A 22307-nucleotide genomic window follows, 5' to 3' on the forward strand; every position below is an offset into this window, starting at 1 on the left:
TCACGTGACCTGGTCATATTACGTCATACGCATCATTTTACGGAAATACGAAAAGCAGACCCATAGTAGAATTGCGTCAAAGCAATGTGACTTTTTGTAATTCAACAAAATGTAAAAGACAGGAACAGTTACTTTATTTGGATGTGAGCACATTCAGATCTTAAATTTCAGTCAATTTCGTTTAATATAGAAACTGAACATAGCGCCGTTTTACCAGCAGATGTCACCGTTTTAACTGTTCCCAATGCAGCAAAAATGACGCTGAACCGAGGAACAGAACTACGTGCTACCCCCGAACCTACATCTGTAATCTTACAAACTAAGGCTTAACCCGCACAACAATGCGATGTGCCCGACTTCCTCAGACTCTGTCATTAATTTGCTTGCCCCTGTTCCACACTTTTCTGTAAAGGACAGATACAGGGAATTTTCCATACCATTCTTCTGCTTTGGTACCTGAACGCACCGTGACGCTCTGCGATGACGTAAGGACGTGAGAAGCACCGAGTACCAAGGCTGGCACACATGTGAGTTTTGTTGGTTACGAGTTATTCTACGGTTATTCACCATTGAATAAAAGTACAAGTGACTTTAAACATTTATGTACATAGCACGAGTACTTGTATGCTGTTAAAAGCGTCTCACTGGTGAAATTTCGCCTTGCGTGAGACTGCATTCAGTTATTTATAGCTTGCTAGCTAGCGACCAAAACAGTTTGTTAGGTTAATGAAATTTAGCTAAATATGCGTAAGGTGTAACGCATTAGTTTACTGGTGTTTTGGCAGCTGAGTTGTAATAGGATATATTCTTGAATTTGTAGTAGTTGGACCGGAGGGGTAACGGCATGCACAGCAGTGGGTCATGGCTTGGAAGTCGAAGACTCGCAGTCTACAGGTGTTTGACACGGAGCTGAGCGCCGACACAGTGGAGTGGTGTCCCGTTTCACCCAGTCACAGCATCCTGGTCTGCGGAACCTATCAGATACAGAAAAGGGTGAGAATACATCCTATAGCCTGCTATAGGAAAAGAATACTAATTGCATACTAATTACTACCAAATATACGTGTGTTTACATCCTTGCTTAATTTAAAGTTAGCACCATTTGGTGTCGTGTACATTGTCCATCCGTTTTTGGCGCTGTTTGGATTGTAAGAAATAAAATAAGTATGTGGCATAAATACTTAAAACCTCCAGCGATGGCGACAAGACCGGATTACCAGAGAACGAAATCCAGGAATCTGCAGGTGACCCTATGTTATTTGGTTTGTGAAAATGTGATTGTTAGCTCGTTATCGGTTATGTGCAATTAAAGCTTACTGACAGCCGGCGTTAATTAATTATCAATGACTGTGCAATATGGATAACTTAAGTGTTTTATGCTGTGTTTATCCTAGTTGGTGCAAAATCCTATGTAAGTCAAATAATGACTACATAACACTCGGGGCTGTAATATTTTGAAACACAGTCTGTGGCGAAGTGGATTTAACAGGTACCCCCTATCTGGGCACAGGTTGCAGCTGTTCACTTCCATATTGCTCACACCTTGTTTATATGTGTTGGACCTAAACTGCTCCCTCTTCCAGTGGTGGATGCTCATCCAGGTGTCACACTGGCAATTTAGAATCACAATTAACCTAACCCCAGTAACTGCATGTCTTTGGACTGTGGGAGGAAACTGGAGCACCCAGAAAGGGCCCGGGCTAAGGTGGATTTGAACCCAGACCTTCTAGCTGTGAGGTAACAGTGCTAACTGCCACGCCATCGTGCTGCAGAAGCATTTGTCACAAATCAGCCAATGTGGTTGAGTTGGTCACAGAATGAGCTGTTTGCCATTGGCAGAGAAGATTTGGCAAGTTTTTCATGGGCGCAACCCACATACTCTGCTGCTCAACCCACAAATGTGTTTTCCTTACAAATGTGGCACCATTTAAGGGGAAATAAGATTTATTGCCAAGAAGCATTGCTACAACAAAGAAATAATTGAACAAATACAAATTTCCTTACTTTTTGTGATAAGTATAAGCTTTATCAAAAATGAAAGTTTAAGGTTAATCTTAAAAGTAGAGAGGGTGTCTGTCTCCTGAATCCAAACTATGAGCTGGTTCCACTGGACAGGGGCCTGATAGCTTAGGTATTTAAGATATTACAGGGTCTGATTATTCAAAGATTTGTATGGAAGGAGAAAAAATTCAATACATCCAGTACAAGGCTTTCTGCCTGATAGCTTTTTTTTTTTTTTTTTAAATCAGCTTTGTTTTGCCAGAATGCTGGCCAGTAATTAAATAAGACACTAACGAGGTGCTCAGTTTGTTTACAGCTGCTAGCAACGTGTAGAATATAGCATTTTCAGCAAACACATGTAACTTTGCCATACAGGCACACTGACCAGATCACACCAATCAGTCTCTCTCCACAGCATTCCAGGGTGTCAACAGTAGCTCATTTCAACACACTGGAAATAAGTTTTGATTGCATTTTTGTCAGCTAATCTTTTAAAACTATTGCTGCCTTGTCACTGCTGCCCCGGAGTGCTGACCACGTTATCACGTTGTCTTCTGTGTGTCACTTGCGCTCTCATGCTGCAGGGAGGGGAAGAAGATGCCACCCCGAGCAGGATCGGTCGTCTCTACCTTTTTGAATTTCGGCGTGAGGGACTGATGTGCCCGCCTCTTACTGAGCTGCAGCGCATGGACACGGCAGCCATTTTAGATTTGAAATGGTAAGAAAGCAGATTTGGCCAGTGTGGCTTCTGTTGTCACTTCCCTCTTGTTTATTGTTCTGCGTGTTCATAGGTGCCACGTGCCTGTATCAGACAGGGCAGTGCTGGGAATGGCAGCAGCTACCGGGGAGCTGCAGCTGTACACGCTGTCTCACAATCAGGTAAGAAATGTGGCATCAGAAGAATCTCAGACTGTGACAATCTGGGTCCTGTACCGCGAAGCGAGTTCAAATACCACGGGTATCTTTCCGTTATCCGGGTTCACTTACTCCAACGTTGGCAGTCACACAAAGCTGGTTATCAGCTCGCTAAGTTAGCCCAAGGTTTTTTGATTTAGGTATGAGCACATTCACATAAAAAGAGTTTCCATTGGCAACATCTGGCCATTTGACTAGTGTGCCGCAGTTTAACAGCTGATTTACAAAGGAAGAATAAACTATAATGCTTATTAATTTTTTTTTATTTTGATGTATTGACAGTTATAAATGCACATACAACAATATTGACAAATGGCTAATATCAGCTGATATATTTGTCCCACAGATGTATCGTAGGGTTCTACTTTAAATACAGTCTATGAATTTCAGTGTTTAATTTAATGCCTGCATTCAGTGATTACTGCCCTTTGCACAATAACCTGCACACTAAGGCCTTGATTATACTCTGTAACAGACACAAACAGCTGGAGTCACCACAGCCAAGTAGTTATTCCTGTTATACTTAATTGAGGTTCACTGCTTGGGGCACATGCATAGTTGTTGCATTGTAAAGCCTCTGCAGACGAGTCCGCACGGTCACAGAAAACTGGCAGGCATGCAGAAATCCACACGGAAGCTCGTGCTCACAGTCTGAGGATGAAATTTACTTCACGTGGACCCTAGCAAACACGCATATGCAGAAATTATAAAACCCATTTATGTAGTCATTAATTGCATCCCTGTCTGTGTTTTTGGTGAACAACATTAGCGTTTTATCTGCTTGTTAGATATTTCTAGATGTATGGCTTAATGTAACTGTTTAAATTAGTCAATCAGCTGTCCTACACTGAACATGAAGTGTATGCTCATTGTTTGTGGAACAAATATGGCAGTACTAGGCTTCTACTTAAGTCAGTGAATGTGACTTAATCAGTAACATGTAACTGATGCTGTTGCCACATATCTGTGCCCAGTACTAGGAACCAAGGCCAGTATTCCCAGGATATCTTTGCCTTTTCTGGCATCACTTAGCCTAACATCAGTACTTCAGTGTAGCAGTCACACAAGGATGGTTCTTAACTCAATAAGTCAACCCAGGGTTTCCCAGTCTTGGTCTGTCAGTTTGTATAACTCAGGGGTGTACTAAGAATTAAGTTCAACACAGCCAGGCTTTCTTTGCCTTCGGTGGCTTGAGAGAAACTAAAATCCCAGTCTATATTACACTTAAAATGTGCTGTAAATAGAATCACCAATTAACCTAACCCCATTCTGGAAAATAAAACAAAAACATGGTGCTTCTAGACTATTTTAATCCAAAACTCGGAACATAACCTGCTGTGGTCAGCATAAGTTACCACAGTGATTTAGCCAGCTAAAAAGAGCCACTTTTGTGGCGCAGAACACAGCTCGCTAAGCCATTCATTTTGTAGTACACCCCTCAGATGGTCACCATGTTCTGCACATTAGCATGCAAAGAAGGAAAAACAAACAAGGAAAGAGAGCTGTGCATCACAACAAAAACAACTACAGGATATTTGTGTCAGTGAATTTGAGAAAATGGCTGTCTGAAAGTGTTTTCCATTTTGCTCAGTATATACTCTTCTTATAACTCCCTGCATGGGAGAGTAGGGATTAGTGAATGATTTAAAACATAATTTATGGTCCCTCAAACGTGTTCATCTGTGTACGGGTTTCAGCTCATTTAGAAAGATTAAAAAATACAGCATGAAAAGCACAGACAGCAGCTACAGTGGAAACATGCTATTGTTTTAACACTGTGTCCCTCCAGCTCTTTGTATGTATGTCTTAACTTTGCTTTTCTCCGTGGCTGGCTGGTGGACCAACAACAGCACACGCAAGCATAGCCTACGGACCGGTTGCATCACATTTTTTGACACTGCTTCCATGTGACAACAAATACACTCTACAGGTAGACGAGCAGTCCGTGACCCCCCACAGACTGCCTTTGCGCTCAAGCATAAAACGAGCTTAAGGTGCTAACTGAAGATTCAGTCCAGTGTTCAGAGTAAGCATGACAGGATATATGGTCAACCTGTAAAATGAAAGTACCTTTAGGCTTGGGCTTCTTGTTGTTTGGCCTGCATCTACTTTATATATGACATTATTTAATGACCTGCTGACTTAAAAGCTTAGCTGCTGGTTGTATAAGTCATGGTATCTGGGGATTGTCATAAATCTATTTAATAAACTAGTTGCCAAATGATGGTAAAGGTACCACATGACTGTACCTCACCATCTTCATATGGTATAGACAGTGCTTTAATTGAGCTCTGCTTTTTGTGGTATTAAATGTTTTGATATCAGTATATTTATGCTTGTACTTAAAATTTAAATTGTATTTTGCCAAACTATCTTATTTAATACATATTTCACTGGAAAGTTCCTATCTCACTACAGGAGGACTGTTGTTGTTGTTCTTGAGCTGTCACTATGCATTCATTTATTGTGTCGATGTTGTGGTGTGCACTCATGAATGTGTGTATCCAGTAGGAGGGCAGCCACAGTCTGCAGTCTCTGTGTAGTCTGGAGGTTGGAGCAGAGCGGCTGGCTCTGTCGTTAGACTGGTCGACTGGGAGAATGGACAGGTTAGCTACTAGAGACCCTATTACCTCCATAAAACAGCTAATGTCACATATTGCATAAGTATTGCTCATGTTAAGATCTCACCATGTCGTGTCAGCAGCAGTGATGTACGGGTGGTGTGCAGTGACTCTGCAGGCTGCATCAGCGTGCTCTCCCTGGCTGAAGGCGCTTTAACGGCCCTGTCGCAGTGGAAGGCCCACGACTTTGAGGCCTGGATCTCAGCCTTCTCTTACTGGGACACACAGCTGGTGTACTCTGGTAATATGACTTCATACTTCATCCTGTTACTCTTAAAAATGAACATTTTCATCTTTGTAGAAGTCTTGTAAACAGAAGAAATCAGTGCCTGGAATCTTAAATTAAATACAGGGTTCGTATGGTGCTTGAAAATGCTTGGATTTTAATGTTGTGTTTTCAAGGTTTAAAAAAGTGCTTGAATTTTGGATATAGTGCTTGAAATTGTAACTTAGTTTTATTTTTAATTTAATTAAAAAAAAAAAATCTGATTGAATAGTTTGCTTATGAGATGGAGAAAGAAAATGAGTTGGAAAGTCTAAAATGAAATTTTCTCGGCCTGGGCCTGGCCTGCACGCGACCTGTCAGTCTGTCTGTGACCCCGCCCCTCCCCTGAAGACAGAGAGTCGCCATTTTAATGAGTGTTGGTTGCAAATTGGAATTAATTATTAATTAAATTCCAATTATGGATAAGACGAGAATGGAATTATATTTAGGTCAAAAGTCACACGCAAGAAAAAAACAAAGCAGGTTCACGCTCTACTGAGGAAACTTTACGCGCCCGGCAGGCAGCAACATAAGAGCTGTTTTAAACCGGATTTGCTCACAATGTGGAGAATAAAATTTCCAGAATTAACTATCAGTAGTTATTGTTTTCTGTCAAGTGACTTATAGCATAACATAAATATATATATATCCCAGTGTTAATGTGCTGGAAAACCTTGAAAAGGGGCCTTAAAAGTGCTTAAAGTGCTTGAATTTGACCCTGGAAAAGGTGTATGAACCCTGTAAATAATTAAATCACAATATCTGCAAAATCCTGTGATTAGCAATTAGTTTGCAGTATGAACAGGAAACTCACACGTGGCACATGACATTACAGTGCTGTGAAAAACTTTTTTCACCTTCTTGATTTCTTAGTTTTCTGCACATGTGGGGAAAATTTATCCAAACCTGCCCCATGTAAAAAAGTAATTGCCCCCGTCCCCTTATTAAATTTAAGATTTAAGATAGTGTTTATTTGTCACATGCACAGTTATACACAGTACAATGCACAGTGAAATGTATTTTGTACCTGCAACCATATATACACACACATATAAATAAGAAGAATAAAAATAAAAAAAGTAATTCACACTATACACTATACTCTATATACTATACACTATACACACTTTTACGTGGAATTATAGATCATAAATTATAATATTTACATTGTGCAATAATGGTCCAGTTAGGGCTCAGAGTTGAGCAGACGGATGGCTTGTGGGTAAAAACTCTTCTTCAACCTTTCAGTCTTAGCCCTCAGGCAGCGGTAACGCCGGCCTGATGGGAGCAGGGAGAAGAGAGAGTGTCCGGGGTGGCTGGGCTGTTTTAGGATCTTCATGGCCCTCAGCCTGCACTGCTTGGTGTAAATGTCCTGCAGGTTGGGGAGGGTGGTTCTGATGGTCCGTTCAGCTGAACGAACCACCCTTTTTAGGGCCATGAAGTCCTGCTTGGTGCAGTTTCCCATCCAGGTGGTGATGCTCCCACGCATGATGCTCTCGATGGTGCAGGTGTAAAAGTTCCTGAGCACCTTGAGTGGGAGCTTGAAGTCTCTCAGCCGCCTGAGGAGGTAGAGACGCTGTCTGGCCTTCTTCACAGTGATGTTAATGTGATGAGTCCAGGACAGGTCCTGTGAGATGGTCACTCCCAGGTATTTGAAGGTGTCCACTCTTTCCACCTCAGCACCACTGATGACAAGTGGATGGTAGTCCCTCTGCTGCTTCCTGCTGAAGTCCACGATCAGTTCCTTTGTTTTGCTGACGTTGAGCAGGAGGTGGTTCTCCTGGCACCAGTTCTCCAGGCGGGAGACCTCTCTCCTGTAGGCTGTCTCCTCATTGTGAGAGATTAGTCCCACAACAGCAGTGTCGTCAGCAAACTTGATGATGATGTTGGACTCTGATGTGGCCTCGCAGTCATGGGTGTACAGTGAGTACAGCAGAGGGCTGAGCACACAGCCTTGGGGGGATCCAGTGTTGAGGGTGAGGGAGGATGAGGTGAGGTGACCCACTCGTACCACCTGTGGTCTGCTGGTCAGGAAGCTGTGAACCCACCTGCACAGGGATGGGCCCAGGCCCAGGTCCAGCAGCTTAGAGACCAGCCTGGAGGGAACTATGGTGTTGAATGCTGAGCTGTAATCTACAAACAGCACTCTCACATAGTTCCCCTTACCAGTGTCTATGTGTGAAAGGGTCTTGTGGAGGAGGAAGGATATGGCGTCATCTGTGGATCTGTCTGGCCGGTATGCAAACTGTAGTGGGTCGAGGGTGGTGGGCAGTGAGGAGGTGATGAATGTCTTGATGAGTCTCTCAAAACACTTCATCACCACAGAGGTGAGCGCTATGGGCCTGAAGTCATTGGGGCTGCTGGGGTGTGGTTTCTTTGGGACAGGGACTATGATGGACTTTTTAAAGCAGGTGGGAATCACACACAGTTTCAGTGAGAGATTGAATATCAGTGTAAACACAGGTGACATTTGTCAAAAAAACTTATTGATCATCCCCAAGACTTTTGGGATAATATTCTCATAGACTGATGAGAAAAAAGTTGAACTTTTTTGAAGGGTTGAGTGCCATTAACACAACACATAAAAAGAACATCATACAAACCTGGTGGTGGTGGTGATGGTCTGAGGCTGCTTTGCTGCTTCAGGATCCAGACAACTTGCTGTAATTGATGGAACCATGAATTCATTGTCCTTTTGTAAGACACAGTTTGGCCCCGAGCTTAGCTGTCTCAAATGTATTTTTACCATGACTATAAATCATACATCCATATGTGCTATCAGTGCCTCTGTCTTCCATGATTGGTTTGTGAGCTCACATTGATCCTGTATGGATGCCTCTGTATGAATCTAAATGTTCGTATGTGTGTGTGTGTGTGTGTGTGTGTGTGTGTGTGTGTGTGTGTGTGTGTGTGTGTGTGTGTGTGTGTGTGTGTGTGTGTGTGTGTGCGCGTGTGTGTTGTTTTTTCTCACCAGGCGGTGATGACTGCAAACTGAAAGGCTGGGATCTAAGGATCGGTCCCTCCAGCCCTACTTTCACCAGTAAAAGGTAATGCAGATACTGTGTCAGCTTTCATGTGGATGGTCCATTTTGGCAAAGTGCAGAAACAAAGTTATATTTTCTTTCAAAGGCACTCAATGGGCGTGTGCAGTATTCACAGCAACCCTCATCGGGAGCACATTCTGGCTACAGGCAGGTAAATATCTTGATGTTTAGCTGCTGGTGTCGTGTGAGAGTTGTATTTGTTGGTCTTCTCACTCTCTCCTCCTTCCTCAGTTACGATGAGCAGATTTTGCTCTGGGATGGCCGAAACATGCGACAGCCCCTCAGTGAGACTCCAGTGGGTGGTGGAGTGTGGAGACTGAAGTGGCATCCCACCCATGAGCACCTGCTGCTGGCAGCCTGCATGCATAATGACTTCCACATCCTTCACTGTCAGCAGGCTTTAGGTGGGTTTGAATAAGTGATAGGCTATGAAATGCTCCATCTGAATTCTTAACATCCATTTATTAAAGGTCACTTAACCTGGTTACTAAGAACTAACTTTAGGCCTGCAAATACATGCATGTTAGTTTCAGTGGTGATTGTCTCTCTGTTATCCCTTTGAACTGGCAACCTGTGCAGGGTGCATTCAGCCTCTTGCTCACTTCAGCTGGGATAAGCTCCAGAGAACTGTCTTGTTTCAGCTTTGTTTTTGACAGTACTTGTCTAATTATCATTGGCAACTTTTAGCTTCACTTAGCTCTGTGAGGTTTTAATGAACCCCATCATTACTATTTCCAGATATTTTATACACCCCTTGATTCATCATTTGTTTTAAGAAATTAAACAACAAAGCGGTTACCTTTTTGCTTTTTCATAGCCTGTTTTTCTTTAAAAAAGATGTCAGTCAGTCATTACTTTTGAATCTTAAGTACAACATGATATTCATTTTGTAAATTACAGTCCCCATTAGGCTCAAGATGATCTGAACAGAATTATAATTGTGTATTATTATGTTTTACAACTTACACATTAAACTATGAATGAATGCTTTGCTGAGGTGAAGGTCCTCCTGTAGTGTGGAACACATTTACATGGTCTTATTCTGTTGGCAGCTCCTGCAAATGTTACATATAGTCAAGAAGTAGCAAGGCTTAGGTTTGGTTCTTTTTTAGGATATCAGCAATCAGCAATAAAGTTGCTTTTAAATTGCTTGCAGCCAACATGGGAGGGGAAAAAAGCCAGCAATAAGGTTGCAGTGAGGACCACATATGGGCCAAGAACTGGGCTCATTTTAGGGTCTCACCACGATGATGTAACCCAGCAAGAAATGAGTATCCTTTATAATACTGAAAACCCAGGATTGAACCTGAAGGCCCAAATCACGAGGCTTAGCAAATGCAAAAAGAGGCCAGTGTTTAATTTTTAGTTCGGCTCTTTCAAGGGAAAAGTCAAGCTGTTGCCGTAGCCATGACATCAGCAGCATCTGTTCCACAAAAACTTTACTTTGGCCATAACTTCTATGACATTCAAACTTCACACACTTCTTCACTATCACAAGGGCTACATGCTGACCAAGGTCCATAATGCTGTCATGCATTTTTACTTATTGATCTGCCTGTTTTGACTTTGAAATTCTACTAAAACTTTAACATTGAGCATAACTTTTTTGTTTCTTTACCACATTTTTTTTTTACTCGCATGCATTCTGCCTTACAGTAAGACCTCTCAATTGTGGTACTTACCCAGATTTACCATATTTGTCTTTAGTATCCTGAATACACTGCACTTTTATGTCATGCATGTGGATTACACAAACACTGTACTGTACAATTATTGCCAACCAGGTGCACAATTTAACTTTCATTTTGAACAATAAAAATGTTCTTTTCTTTTGTAGGAGTCACATTTTGCCCAGTTCTATGTTTTGGGCATATCCTGTTTGTTTTGTTTTTGTTTTTTAGCGTGATTGTGCAGTGCTTTTGTTTGTGCAGAAATATTTTTGCGCTCTTGCTTTTGTGCTTTTCATCCTTTTTCTTACCCTGACATGTTCTAAATACAAATTCAGTAAACAGCACGATAAGCATGACAAATATGGTTCTTATTACTCTGGCAATTTAAAGGAGTAATTAAGCACAGGCTTGCTCCCTCTCAAAATCAGTTTAACATTACAGTCCTGCATGTTACATGAGACATCATTAGACCTGACATATTGCACAAATAGTCATTTGTATCAGGAGTAATTGAGTTTCTTAATAACCCTCATTGTTTACTTGTCATTGTGCAGAGGGCAGTGCAGGAGCGTGCCCCCTTGCAGCCTCCTACATCCTCCACAGCTCCTTGGCATATGGAGCAGACTGGTCCAGGCTGTCCCTGGAGGACCCTGCTCCCTGTTCCCCGCCCACCACAGAACCAAAGGAGAGCGCTGCAGAGAGCCGAGGACACTTAAGGATTCAGTATGAATCTCCCACTGCCAGCTTTGACACTTCCCTGGAGGACGATGCTGGCCGATACATCCCAGAGGGAATTACAGCACCTCAGACCACCCCTACTCCAGGTCCTGCCCTCAACCCAGATGAGGACACTCCCTCACTGTCCTGTCTGCTGGCAAGCTGCTCATTCTATGACCACATGCTCCATGTGTGGCGCTGGGACTGGACCCCAGACAAGGCTCTACAGGAATCACAGCAATGTTGACACTACTGAAATCAAAATGTGTAGCCTGACAACAGCAAGGGCATGTTATGCTGTTTTTCCATTCACTGTTTTTATCATGAAGATTCCTATACTTTGGAATGACTTATCATGTTATATGCAATTAGCAAAACCCTCTATTTTCATAATGACACAATTTTTTTATAAACTTGTATTTAAGCAAAAATTGTTTATAATCCTCATACTCATGTCCTATAGCTACAAGAGCAATACAACTATTCACCTACACAAAGTCTTTATTCTGGTTCTTTTTTTAAAAGTAATTGTACTGTAAGGATAATTGTTAGAATAAGATATACACACCTTGTTTAAAGATGATCATTTATTTAAACACAGTGTGCCTGAGCTGGTTGGTATTCAAAGGTACGCTGAGTTTCTTCACATTCCTATCAGTAAAGGGGTTTTCCTTGGATTGGTAGTACAGTGACTCCAGCTAGCAGAGGTGACGCCTAACCAACAGTGATGTGCTGCAGGTCCTCAGTGGTGAAGATACCAAAACCTTGGTTAGTGATTTTGAGGTGTGATAATCAGCCTAAACTTTTCTTGTGATCTTGATTAGAATTAAAATTAACTTATTAGGCAAACATGAGAGTATCAACTTTGATGCAGCCAATTACAAAAACTTAATTGGGGGGCATTTTAAATGATGTTACAAATTAGTCTACAGCACATGTAGCTGTATGCACTCTCCACAGGTAAATGCCTGGTGGAATTGAGCTACATCTTGACGGTGTCATGAAAGCGACATACATCCATATTCTAATGAAATTTAGCCAATATCAGAATTAGCAGTAATAGTCAGGCTCCAGTGATTAATGCACAGTTCTGCAGTATGAGTTTGCTTTAAGTTTTATTATCCAGATCATCAAATGACAAAATTACTTTTTCTAAACAGTTGATTTTTCCTGGAGGCGGTCACATCAGTTGGTTTGCAGCTTTCAGTTCCCAATTAGTCAGCAAGTCTTTGCAAATCCATCATTAACGTACATAGTTCTTTGGATAGAGCTTGAAGAGCTTCCCCTCCTGTGTGGGCTCAAATCCATACTTCTCCAGCTGGTCTTTGCTGAAAGTTCCTGCTTCAAAGTCCTTCTTGATCTGAGGAGCTACCACCTCATCAAACAGACTCTGTGCCGTGAGTGGAGGTTCTGATCCTTTCGGGGCACGGTATGAGACATAAGGTCTGAGTTTGAATCCGTCCAAAGGAGGCACGACAAGCTCAGGAATCATGGCCCGAATGGCCAGAAACTTTGTGCTGGGGAGCTTCAGTCCAGCGGGCCTGGCGCCCCGACCTTTGTTATGAGTCCTTGATCCACGCTTGCTAGTGAACTCAGACATCCTGTCGGCGCCTCGCACCAGACCCCTTATCAACGTGGATAACACACCCATGCTGCTGCAGCGCCTTCATCCAGGACCGAGAAGAGATGGGGAAAAACAAACATCGCGTCAGTCGACTTTAATAAAGATTACATACTCAACATCCCAGAAAATAGCCGAAGCAACCTTATAATGTGTATCACAGTAATGAGTACCACCGAATCCATCAATACACAAACATTACGTTCATTTCTCATTTTCTCTTCAGCGGTTCCACATGTAGTAAAACTGTCCAGAGAGTAAATGTGCTTCACTCAGAAAACTACAGCGCTGTTTCTGTAACTGCTTTACTGATTAGCTTCTAACTAGCAGACGATAACTTAAGTTACAGCTACCTTTAATTCTGCTCGTGAGCTGATGAGATTTCAACTAAAATTATAGATATCATTTGAATTTTAGATGACCCGCAGATTTAGAAATCATTAGATTCATATTAATTCATATATAAAATACTCGACTTCCCTCACCTTGACCACACCGTTTGGTCCAATGCTAACAAGCGGCTTCACTATCCAATAAAAAGCTCAGCGATTGGACGACATCTACCAATCAAAATACGAGATGCTTGTTTTGCTGCCGGTGATTGGAGGTACGTCAAACTGCGCAGAGCCGGTGTTCTGCCAAAAATAGTGATCATCGGAAAGTGATTTCCGATGATTTCCGATGTTTCTATGCGTGTTTGATGTGTAGTATCTTTGCTTGTATGGGTAAACAGACAGTAGTCAACAGGATTTATGAAGGACTTATATATAAAATAAAGAAATGACCCGTTTTGCATGTATCTTTATGACTCCGTGTTATTGTATCTACATTATAATCAATCCAGTCCTTTTTGGCCGCTTCAGATATCTTTATAGAACTGTGATTTTATGTGTTGTAATTTCAGCAGCCGTCTTGGCCAGAGCTGTCTTTAAAGAGACATTTTTAATGTCCGTGACAGTTTTTACCCTGATAAATAAAAAAATAAATAAAAAACCGGAAATCACTTTTTGGCAGGCGGTCATTTTTTGGCACAACACCAATGATTAGAGGAAAGACTAACCCTTCAAAATAAAGATTTCAAAGTTAAGTTAGCATGTGAAAAGCTAAACCTTCTCTGTCAGCGTCCAGATTAACTAAGAATACGCTTTCTATCATAAAAGCTATTGATTTTCACCCTACATCTTTATTTATTTTTTTTTAGATGTCTGTTTCACTTCGGTGCTGCTGTACCTTTTTGTTAAGAAAGGTTTTATTTTGTTAGGTCTGACAGGACATTTAGAGATCGCTTCTCCCAAAGAACTGGAGCATGTTAAACGGAAAAACTTTGACATAAGAAAGGCGTGTGGGAACATTGTTTGCTTGACTTCAGTCGAAAAAGGTAAGCTGGAGACGTGTTTATTCATTTTTCCTGGGAATCTGTCAGTACAGACCTAGTTTAGCGTTTCTTTTGCACTCCATTGTCTTCTTGTATAGTGGATCAGAGCTATACATAGACATGCAAAATGAGAATTGTAACTTTACGTTTAGAAACAGTCTCGTTTTGCAGAGTGTTGTGTCTCACCTTTACATTATGGCGAGTAAATAAGCGAGAAGCAAGTTAAGTAAACAGCGTGAAAATGTTATCTTTCCCCAGGGCCGAGCTTTGGACTTCTTAAAATATAGATATAAGTCCGGTAGGTGTGCAGAGTGTCTGCTTACAAACACTCACTGAGAGGAGGAGCTGACCTTTAACCCAGATTTCTACACTGTGTCCTCGTTTCTATCAGCTGTCAGAGCAAAGCACTAATGATTAAAGAGTCACATGAAATGTGTGACTTTGCATAATTTTCGAACCTTGTTTTAGTGTAGCACTATGATTTCTTTTAACAGGCATGGAAGACAATGACGAAGAGGAGCTCTGCAGTATATACCCTGTAAGTCCTTTGTTGCGCTTCAGTGTCTGAACAACAGTCGTTTGTCCTTAAAGTAGCAGAAATCCCTCTGCTACTTTAATGAAAAATTTCACTACAAGGTGGCAGCACCTGAGCAAAAAGATTTACTGTAGTTTGGTGTAGAAGATGTAATTTCTCTCTATAAAAAATAAGAAAAAAAAAAAGGCCCTCAGATTGCAGCATTAAATTAAATATTCCAAAGTTAAACGATACAATGTACAGTATAAACAAAATATTACAAGTGAAAATAGTCCACGTATCATAAGGAGGAGCTGTAATGATTAAACCACAGATGGACCCACAGAAAGTTTGATGGCCACAGGTAGGAAGGATTCCCTGTGGCGTTCTGTGGTGTATCCTGGTGGCAGGCGTCTTTTGCTGAACCTGCTCCTGTGGCTCTCCAGCATGAGATAGAGAGGGTGCAAAAATATTGAGCCTAAGTTGGACACATCACTCTTTTCTGAAACCTCTGTCAGAGAGTCAAGCTCCACACACACAATATTACTGGTCTTGTTCATTAGTTTGAGTTGGGTGGCTGTGGCTCAGGAGGTAGAGCAGGTCATCTGCTAATTGGAAGGTTGGTGGTTCAGTCCCTGGCTGCTCCAGTCTGCGCGCTAAAGTATCCTTAGGCAAGATACTGAACCCAGAGTTGCTCCTGATGCGTTAATCACAGTGTGAATGTTGGATAGAAAGCACCTACAGTAGATGTAACGAAAAGTGCTTGTGGGGATGGGTAAATGAAGACAAGCGCTTTGATTGCTCAGGTAGAAAAGTGCTATAGAAGAACCAGTTCATTTTACTGCTCTGTTGTTGCTGTGTTTCTTGTTTTTTTTTTGTTTTTTTGTTTTTTTTTGGAATGATATAAACTATATCAAAAAGTATTCACTCATTTGGCTTCACATGCATGAAATTGAGTGACATCCCATTCTTAGTCCAGAGGGTTTAATATGATGTTAGCTCACCCTTTGCAGCTAGAACAGCTTCAACTCTTCTGGGAAGACTTTCCACAAGGTTTAGGAGTGTGTTTATGGGAATTTTTATGGATCTTGTTTTGTGCACAGTCCTGTTGGAACAGGAAGGGGCCATCCCCAAACTGTTCCCACAAAGTTGAGAGCATGAAATTGTCCAAAATGTCTTGATATGCTGAAGCATTAAGAGTTCCTTTCACTGGAACTAACAGGCAGAGCCCAACTCCTGAAAAACAACCCCGCACCATAATCCCCCCCCTCCACCAAACTTTACACTTGGTTCAATGCAGGCAGACAAGTACTGTTCTCCTGGCAACCGTCAAACTTGTCCATTGGATTGTTAAAATGGAGAAGTGTGATTCGTCACTCCAGAGAACACGTCTCCACTGCTCTACAGTCCTGTAGCAGTGTGCTTTACACCACTGCATTTGACGCTTTGCATTGCACTTGGTGATGTAAGGCTTGGATGCAGATGCTCGGCCATGGAAACCTATTCCATGAAGCTGTTCTTGAGCTACTCTGAAGGCCACGTGAAGTTTGGAGGTCTGTAGCGATTGACTCTGCAGAAAGTTGGTGACCTCTGCGCACTACACTCCTCAGCATCTGCTGACCCCGCTTTGCCATTTTACATGGTTTGCCACTCCATAGCTGAGTTGCTGTTGTTCCCAATTGCTTCCACTTTGTTATAATCCCACTGACAGTTGACTGTGGAATATTTAGAAGTGAGGAAATTTCACAACTGGACTTGTTGCACAGGTGGCATCCTATCATGGTACTACGCTGGAATTCGCTGAGCTCCTGAGAGCGATCCATTCTTTCACAAATGTTCATATAAGCAGTCTGCATGCCTAGGTGCTTGATTTTATACACCTGTGGCCATGGAAGGGATTGGAACACCTGAATTAAATTATTTGGGGGGCTGAGTAAATACTTTCAGCAATATAGTGCACACTATTTGATTCATATAGTCTGAGATGCATTATTTTGATTTATATACTCAAGATAACACTTTAGGGCTGGAGCCCTGTACTTTACACTACTTCGTCTACTTTTATATTGTACTCTACACTATATATACTTTGTGCCTGTGCACCTTTTATTTTATTACCTTATCATTTGTGTTAATGGTTAAGCTCTGGCAGTTCTGTGGCCTGTCATTTGTAGAATTTAAAGGGTTTATACCACATACACCTCCTAATTAGTGAGATTTACGGCTGATTTTGACAGCACAAACTGCCCTAGGTTGCACCTGGCAGCATTATTAATTGCCGCCAGGTGCAGATCTGTCAACAGGAGTGTGCTGATGATGAATGGTGCGAGGTTATGGAGCTGCCAAAAGAACTAAGAAAGCTGCCAAGAAATGATGTAACTCGAGTGTCAAGTTTTGTAACAGGGAAGCAAAATCTTGCAAACTGACACGTTGATCAACGTTAAACCATCAATAAGCACATTTAAACTGTGTAACTTTAAAAAAAAAAAAAAAACATATATGAATACAAACTGGGAAACAATTGGTGTCTAAAGTTAGACACAATATAAAACTAAGATTTGGAAAGTTATATAACAAAAGGAGGAGAAGCGAGGCCACAGTCTCTGGTGGCCTTACAGTGTACACCCTTTTTGCTTTCTTTAGTGTGTTTGTTGAACTTGTTATTCAATAAACAGCTTGAATCAAATTCTGTCCCCCCCCCTCCCCCCAAGTGTTTGGCCCTAATCTGAATATACATCTTTTTGACCTGAAGAAATTCTGCTAATTCCTTAACATTTATAACCCGACAGCTACCCTCACAGCTGATTTAGACTGCTGCGGGCAATCTTTGTATAGCTTATGGCATAGCCTACGTAAGTGGCCAGCACAGTTGGCAGCATTCGTGCTTGTGTGGTGTTAATTACAGCGCTGTGAAAAAGCATTTACCTCTTTCCAGATTTCTTAGTTTTTTTGCAGGCCTGGGTGTGGCTAGTGAAATTGAATTGCTTTCCAATTGTCTAACATTAAAATTTGTTTGATCTGAAACATGTAAGTATGACAAATATTTAAAACCCTAAGAAATCAGGAAGGGGGCAAATACTTTTTGATGGCGCTGTAACTTGGGGTCGTGCCTGAGTGCTTTATGCTACAACAGAAAAAATAAAATGCGGTGACTTTTTTTTCCTTCCTGGGTTCCCACTCTTTATGGTCAGTTTTGATATTTACTGTATTCATCCCTCAAAATTTTAAACTTATTTATACACTTAACCCTCACATCTGCTCAGATAGTTTGGCAATCTCTCTCCATGTATTCTCACAACTGTGAGTCCTGAATATTGATGATCATTATTCTCTCACCGCTCTGTTCAAGAACTGCAGTGAAAAAAGTACCTGGAAATGCATGTTTGGGTCAGAGCAAGACTTAAAAGATAAGAATGGGGGGAAACAAAATAAAATAGAGAAAAAAACATCAAGAATAAAATAAATAAATAGGAGTAGCTGCCACAGGCTGCATGCAGGATGTTGCGTGTGCCCAGTATTATATTCTTTGAGGTATGTTTAAAAAATATTTTGTATTGCTATCTTGAAGGGCGAGTTGTAATAATTAGATAGTTTCAGTGTTAATTTTGATTTAAAAAAACTTCACACTCTGTACTTTTCTAGCTACATCCATTATGTATGACTGCTGTGAGAGCACAGCCTGTCTCACATTCACCTGTGAGGCATCTCATCTCCTTTGTATTGTCTCTAATGTTACAGAAGCTGGTTCCACTGGAGAGGCTTAAGGCCACAATGGAGCAGTTTGTGGAGGACAGGACAGAAATCAATATGGTAAACACTGGAAGCTGGTTCCTAATGTAAATGATGTGTGCTTCTAAATACCACAGCATACCTCAGAAATAGTAAATGCATGCAAACAGTGACAGTGCCTGAATACTTTATGACTGTATATTTAAATACACCAGAACAAAATAATGTTATTTGTATATCTGTTTGTCTTTAAAGGTACTCATTGTATTCAGAATTGTGTTCAGAAGTTTAACTAAAGTTTTTTCCAGAACATTAGTTTTCCAATAAGTAAAAGAAATAAGAAAATGTAGTTTTTGGCCTGACAAATATAGTCTTTAACAGACAAAAGCTACAAACTGCTTTGTTTTTAATGAAATTAGCAACAGGTGCACTAGAGGGGCAACAATGAGACAACCCCCAAAACAGGAATGGTTTTAAAGGTGGAGGCCACTGACATATTTCTCTGCTCATCTTTTCTGACAGTTTTTTTTTTTCACTAGTTTTGCATTTGGCTAGGGTCAGTGTCACTACTGGTAGCATGTGGTTATACCTGGACCATACAGAGGTTGCACAGGATGGCACATCAACAGATGCTATTGCCAGAATGTATGCTGTGTCTCCCAGCACAGTCTCAAGGGCATGGAAGAGATTCCAGGAGGCAGGCAGTTACTCTAGGAGAGCTGGACAGGGCCGTTGAAGGCTCTTAACCCATCAGCAGGACCGGTATCTGCTCCTATGTGCAAGGAGGAACAGGATGAGCAGTGCCAGAGCCCTGCAAAATGACCTCCAGCAGGCCAGACTTTGTGCGTGTGGCCTGAGGACCCGATGTCCTCTAGTGGGTTCTGTACATACTGCCTGGACCATGGAGCCTGATTGCCATTTGCCATAGAATACCAGAATTGGCAGGTCAATCACTGCTGCACTGTGCTTTTCACAGATGAGAGCAGGTTCACCCTGAGCACATGTGACAGACGTGAAAGGATCTGGAGAAGCCGTGGAGAATGATTTGCTTCCTTTAACATCGTTCAGCTTGACCGGTTTGGTGGTGCGTCAGTGATGGTCATATCCGTGGAGGGATGCAGGTTCTTCTACAGGCTAGGCAACGGCATGCTGACTGACTGATCAGGTATCGAGTTAAAATCCTTGGTCCCATTGTCAGATCCTACACCGATGTAGTGGGTACTGGGTTCTTCCTGGTGCACAACAATGCCCGGCCTCATGTGGTGAGAGTATGCAGACATTTCCAGGAAGATGAAGGAATTGACTGACTGACTGGGCCCCACCTAAATGAGCCTGACCTAAATCCCATAGAACACCTTGTTTTGGTCCATCCAATGACACCAGATTGCACCTCAGGCTCTCCAGGAGCTCAGTGATGCCCTGGTCCAGATCTGGGAGGAGATCCTCCAGGACACCATCCATCATCTCATTAGGAGCATGCCCCAGCATTGTCAGACATGGATACAAGGGTGCTTTCCAAATTACTGAGTACCATTTTGAGTTGCTGCACTGAATTTTCATCAAAGTGGACTAGCCTGCTGCATCATTTTTTTTCACTGAGTTTTGGGGTGTGTTTGAATTAAGCCCTCTGTAGGTTGATAATTTTAATTTCCATCAAATGATGAGGCATTGTTTTGTATAGATATCCACCACCTGTTCTGGCAGAAACCCTATGCTGTTAGTCCTCTTTATAAGCTAACATTAGCCAACTACATGGCAAACATTAGCCAAACAGCTCTGATTTTACCAGTTTAGAAATTCAGCCACATCATTGATTCCTTTACTTCTTCTTCAGAGGTGGAAAGCAACTCTTGTATTGTTCTTGTTTTTATCATTTCTTTTCATTGTAACTGGGTATGATTTCTGTCTGGAAGTTGGAGCTGGTGGTGCTTCAGTCCCACTTTACTGTCCCATTCACTAGAATACCTTCCACAGTTCCACTTCAGCCATGCAGACCTTAAGACTGCGATTCCAAAAACACATCAACATGTTGATTTTCCAACAAGGGGAAACAATACACAGGACCGGGTCTACACAACCCTACAAAGTTTCACCTTAACCTCTCTGACCACATCACTGTCATGCTAATGCCAGCATACAGACCTCAAGTGAAAGCCACCAAAACTGTTCTCAAGAAGGTTCATGCATGGCCAGAGGGGGGCACCACAACACTTAGGACTGCTTTGACACAATAGCCTGGAACACGTTTAAACAGGCAGGCGCTTACAAGAATACACAGAGACCGTCACTGCCTACTTCTCCAAATGTACTGATAATATGACAGACACCAGGACATCACCATATGGGCGAACCAGAAGCCATGGCTGACAGGGGAAGTTTTCAGGCTACTTGGGTCCGGGAATGCTGCTTTCAAATCTGGTGATGCAGCCAGTGTGGGAGTAGTCAGGGTTAGCCTGTCACACGGTATTAGAAAAGCCAAACACCAGGTCACCAGAATGATAATCACATGTTTCAGGGACAGTAGAGACACAAGGAGTCTGTGACAGGGGATTCAGACCATCACTGACTACAAACACACTTCCTGTCGTTGTCGCATGCCTGTGTCAGATCTCTCAGCTAATAGACAAAAACACCACACCCGTACAGAAGACTCCACCCACACCAGGTCCTGTGCCTGTCACCAGCCAGAGTGAAGAAATCTCTCTCCAGGATCAACACTTGCAAAGCAGCTGATCCAGACAACATACCTGGTCGTGCATGGAAAGACTGTGCAGAGGAACTCAAAGATGTCTTCAGATAATGTGGTGCTTCAGAGCCACCACATTATACCAGTACCAAAGTAGGCATCCCCATCCTGTTTCACTGACACCCCCCCCCCCCCCCCCAATCATCATGAAGTGCTTTGAAAAGCTATTCATACACCACATCAAATCCAAATACAGCTTCAAGAATGCTTGTACACCTCATATATATATTTATACACAGCAATAATTATATATAGGTTTAACACATCTTGCAATACCTCACAATTGCTATCATATCTCTATCTCTTATTTTTAGAGCTCTCTATTTGATTTTATTTTTATTCATTCTTGTTGGACACCAGGAGGTGGGTGGATTAGGGGCAAGTGACATTTAGATTCTGTGTATGTCCTGTGCATATTGCAGAGTTGACAATAAATTTGACTTTGATGCATCTGCCTTGCTGTCATTCCTCTTTCTCTCTGCTTAGACTCAGGGCAGAGTGGATGCTATATGTCCTTGCTACTCCATCATGTGTATAAAAATTAATATTGAAAGTATTGTTTGGTGCTATAAGTTAAGCTTATATATTCTACATAACACATACATTATAGGTGTAATGTTGTAAACTTATCAATTTACAATGAGTACCTTTAAAATGTGTTTAGGTTTAACTTTTTTAGAAATGAAAGTGTTTTTGTATTAGTTACACTCCCCTCCAAAGGTATTGGAACAGTGAGGCCAATCCATTTATGTCTGCTGTAGACTGAGACAAAATGTTTCTGTAGATTTCGGACTTCATCATACTGCTGCCATCATGCATGACATCATCACTGAAGATTAATGAGCCCATCCCAGAAGAAGCCATGCAAACATATGAGCTTGTATGTTTGGGCTCATGAGCAGATCCTTGTTTTCTCCAAACCTTAGCCTTTCCGTCACTTTGGTAAAGGTTCATCTTTGTCTCATCAGTCCATAAAACATTTTCCCAGAATTTCTGAGACTTGTCTCTATATTTCTTGGCAAATTCCAGCCTGGCCTTCCTGTTCTTCCCGCTAATTAGTGATTTGCATCTTCTGGTGAAGCCTCCGTG

The 22307-nt window shown here is 41.8% G+C and overlaps 3 protein-coding genes across 7 annotated transcripts in view; 2 read left to right on the forward strand and 1 right to left on the reverse strand.

Annotated features, from left to right (window-relative positions):
- The first annotated feature begins 410 nt into the window (after window positions 1-410).
- On the forward strand, window positions 411-11826 carry dph7 (diphthamide biosynthesis 7). The gene is made up of 10 exons (XM_030723745.1): window positions 411-527; window positions 821-993; window positions 2586-2719; window positions 2793-2880; window positions 5428-5522; window positions 5621-5778; window positions 8777-8849; window positions 8932-8997; window positions 9078-9250; window positions 11071-11826. Exons 2-10 carry the CDS (start codon window positions 862-864, stop codon window positions 11478-11480), a joined length of 1329 nt encoding a protein of 442 aa, XP_030579605.1. The 5' UTR covers window positions 411-527; window positions 821-861; the 3' UTR covers window positions 11481-11826.
- A 2-nt stretch (window positions 11827-11828) lies between these two features.
- Window positions 11829-14439, reverse strand: mrpl41 (mitochondrial ribosomal protein L41). Of its 3 annotated transcripts, none has more exons than XM_030723748.1 (2): window positions 14416-14439; window positions 11829-12897 (listed from the first exon to the last, which is right to left on the reverse strand). In XM_030723748.1, the coding sequence occupies exon 2, from the start codon at window positions 12882-12884 to the stop codon at window positions 12477-12479; it is 408 nt and encodes a 135-aa protein (XP_030579608.1). In that variant the 5' UTR covers window positions 12885-12897; window positions 14416-14439; the 3' UTR covers window positions 11829-12476. The 3 variants fall into 3 exon arrangements, with proteins under 3 accessions (XP_030579608.1, XP_030579607.1, XP_030579606.1); XM_030723747.1 differs by lacking the exon at window positions 14416-14439 and adding an exon at window positions 13208-13335; XM_030723746.1 differs by lacking the exon at window positions 14416-14439 and adding an exon at window positions 13340-13413 and having other exon boundaries at window positions 11830-12897.
- pnpla7b (patatin-like phospholipase domain containing 7b) overlaps window positions 14127-22307 on the forward strand; it is a 28321-nt gene continuing 20140 nt past the window's right edge. For all 3 annotated transcript variants that reach the window (XM_030723741.1, XM_030723742.1, XM_030723744.1), the window contains exons 1-3: window positions 14127-14232; window positions 14724-14767; window positions 18482-18553. In XM_030723741.1, coding sequence (XP_030579601.1) covers window positions 14726-14767; window positions 18482-18553 — 114 coding nt within the window. In that variant the 5' untranslated portion in view covers window positions 14127-14232; window positions 14724-14725. The remainder of the gene's footprint in view (window positions 14233-14723; window positions 14768-18481; window positions 18554-22307) is intronic.

This window comes from Archocentrus centrarchus, unplaced genomic scaffold (assembly GCF_007364275.1).
Source record: "Archocentrus centrarchus isolate MPI-CPG fArcCen1 unplaced genomic scaffold, fArcCen1 scaffold_27_ctg1, whole genome shotgun sequence".
NCBI lineage: Eukaryota > Metazoa > Chordata > Actinopteri > Cichliformes > Cichlidae > Archocentrus > Archocentrus centrarchus.

Bases quoted from the DNA above. Each gene is read 5' to 3' on its own strand.
- dph7 (XM_030723745.1), top strand. From the start codon at position 862: ATGGCTTGGAAGTCGAAGACTCGCAGTCTACAGGTGTTTGACACGGAG. The intron at 5,779-8,776 runs GTAATATGACTT...TTTTCTCACCAG, and splicing joins CACACAGCTGGTGTACTCTG to GCGGTGATGACTGCAAACTG. The intron at 9,251-11,070 runs GTGGGTTTGAAT...GTCATTGTGCAG, and splicing joins TCACTGTCAGCAGGCTTTAG to AGGGCAGTGCAGGAGCGTGC.
- mrpl41 (XM_030723748.1), bottom strand. From the start codon at position 12,884: ATGGGTGTGTTATCCACGTTGATAAGGGGTCTGGTGCGAGGCGCCGAC.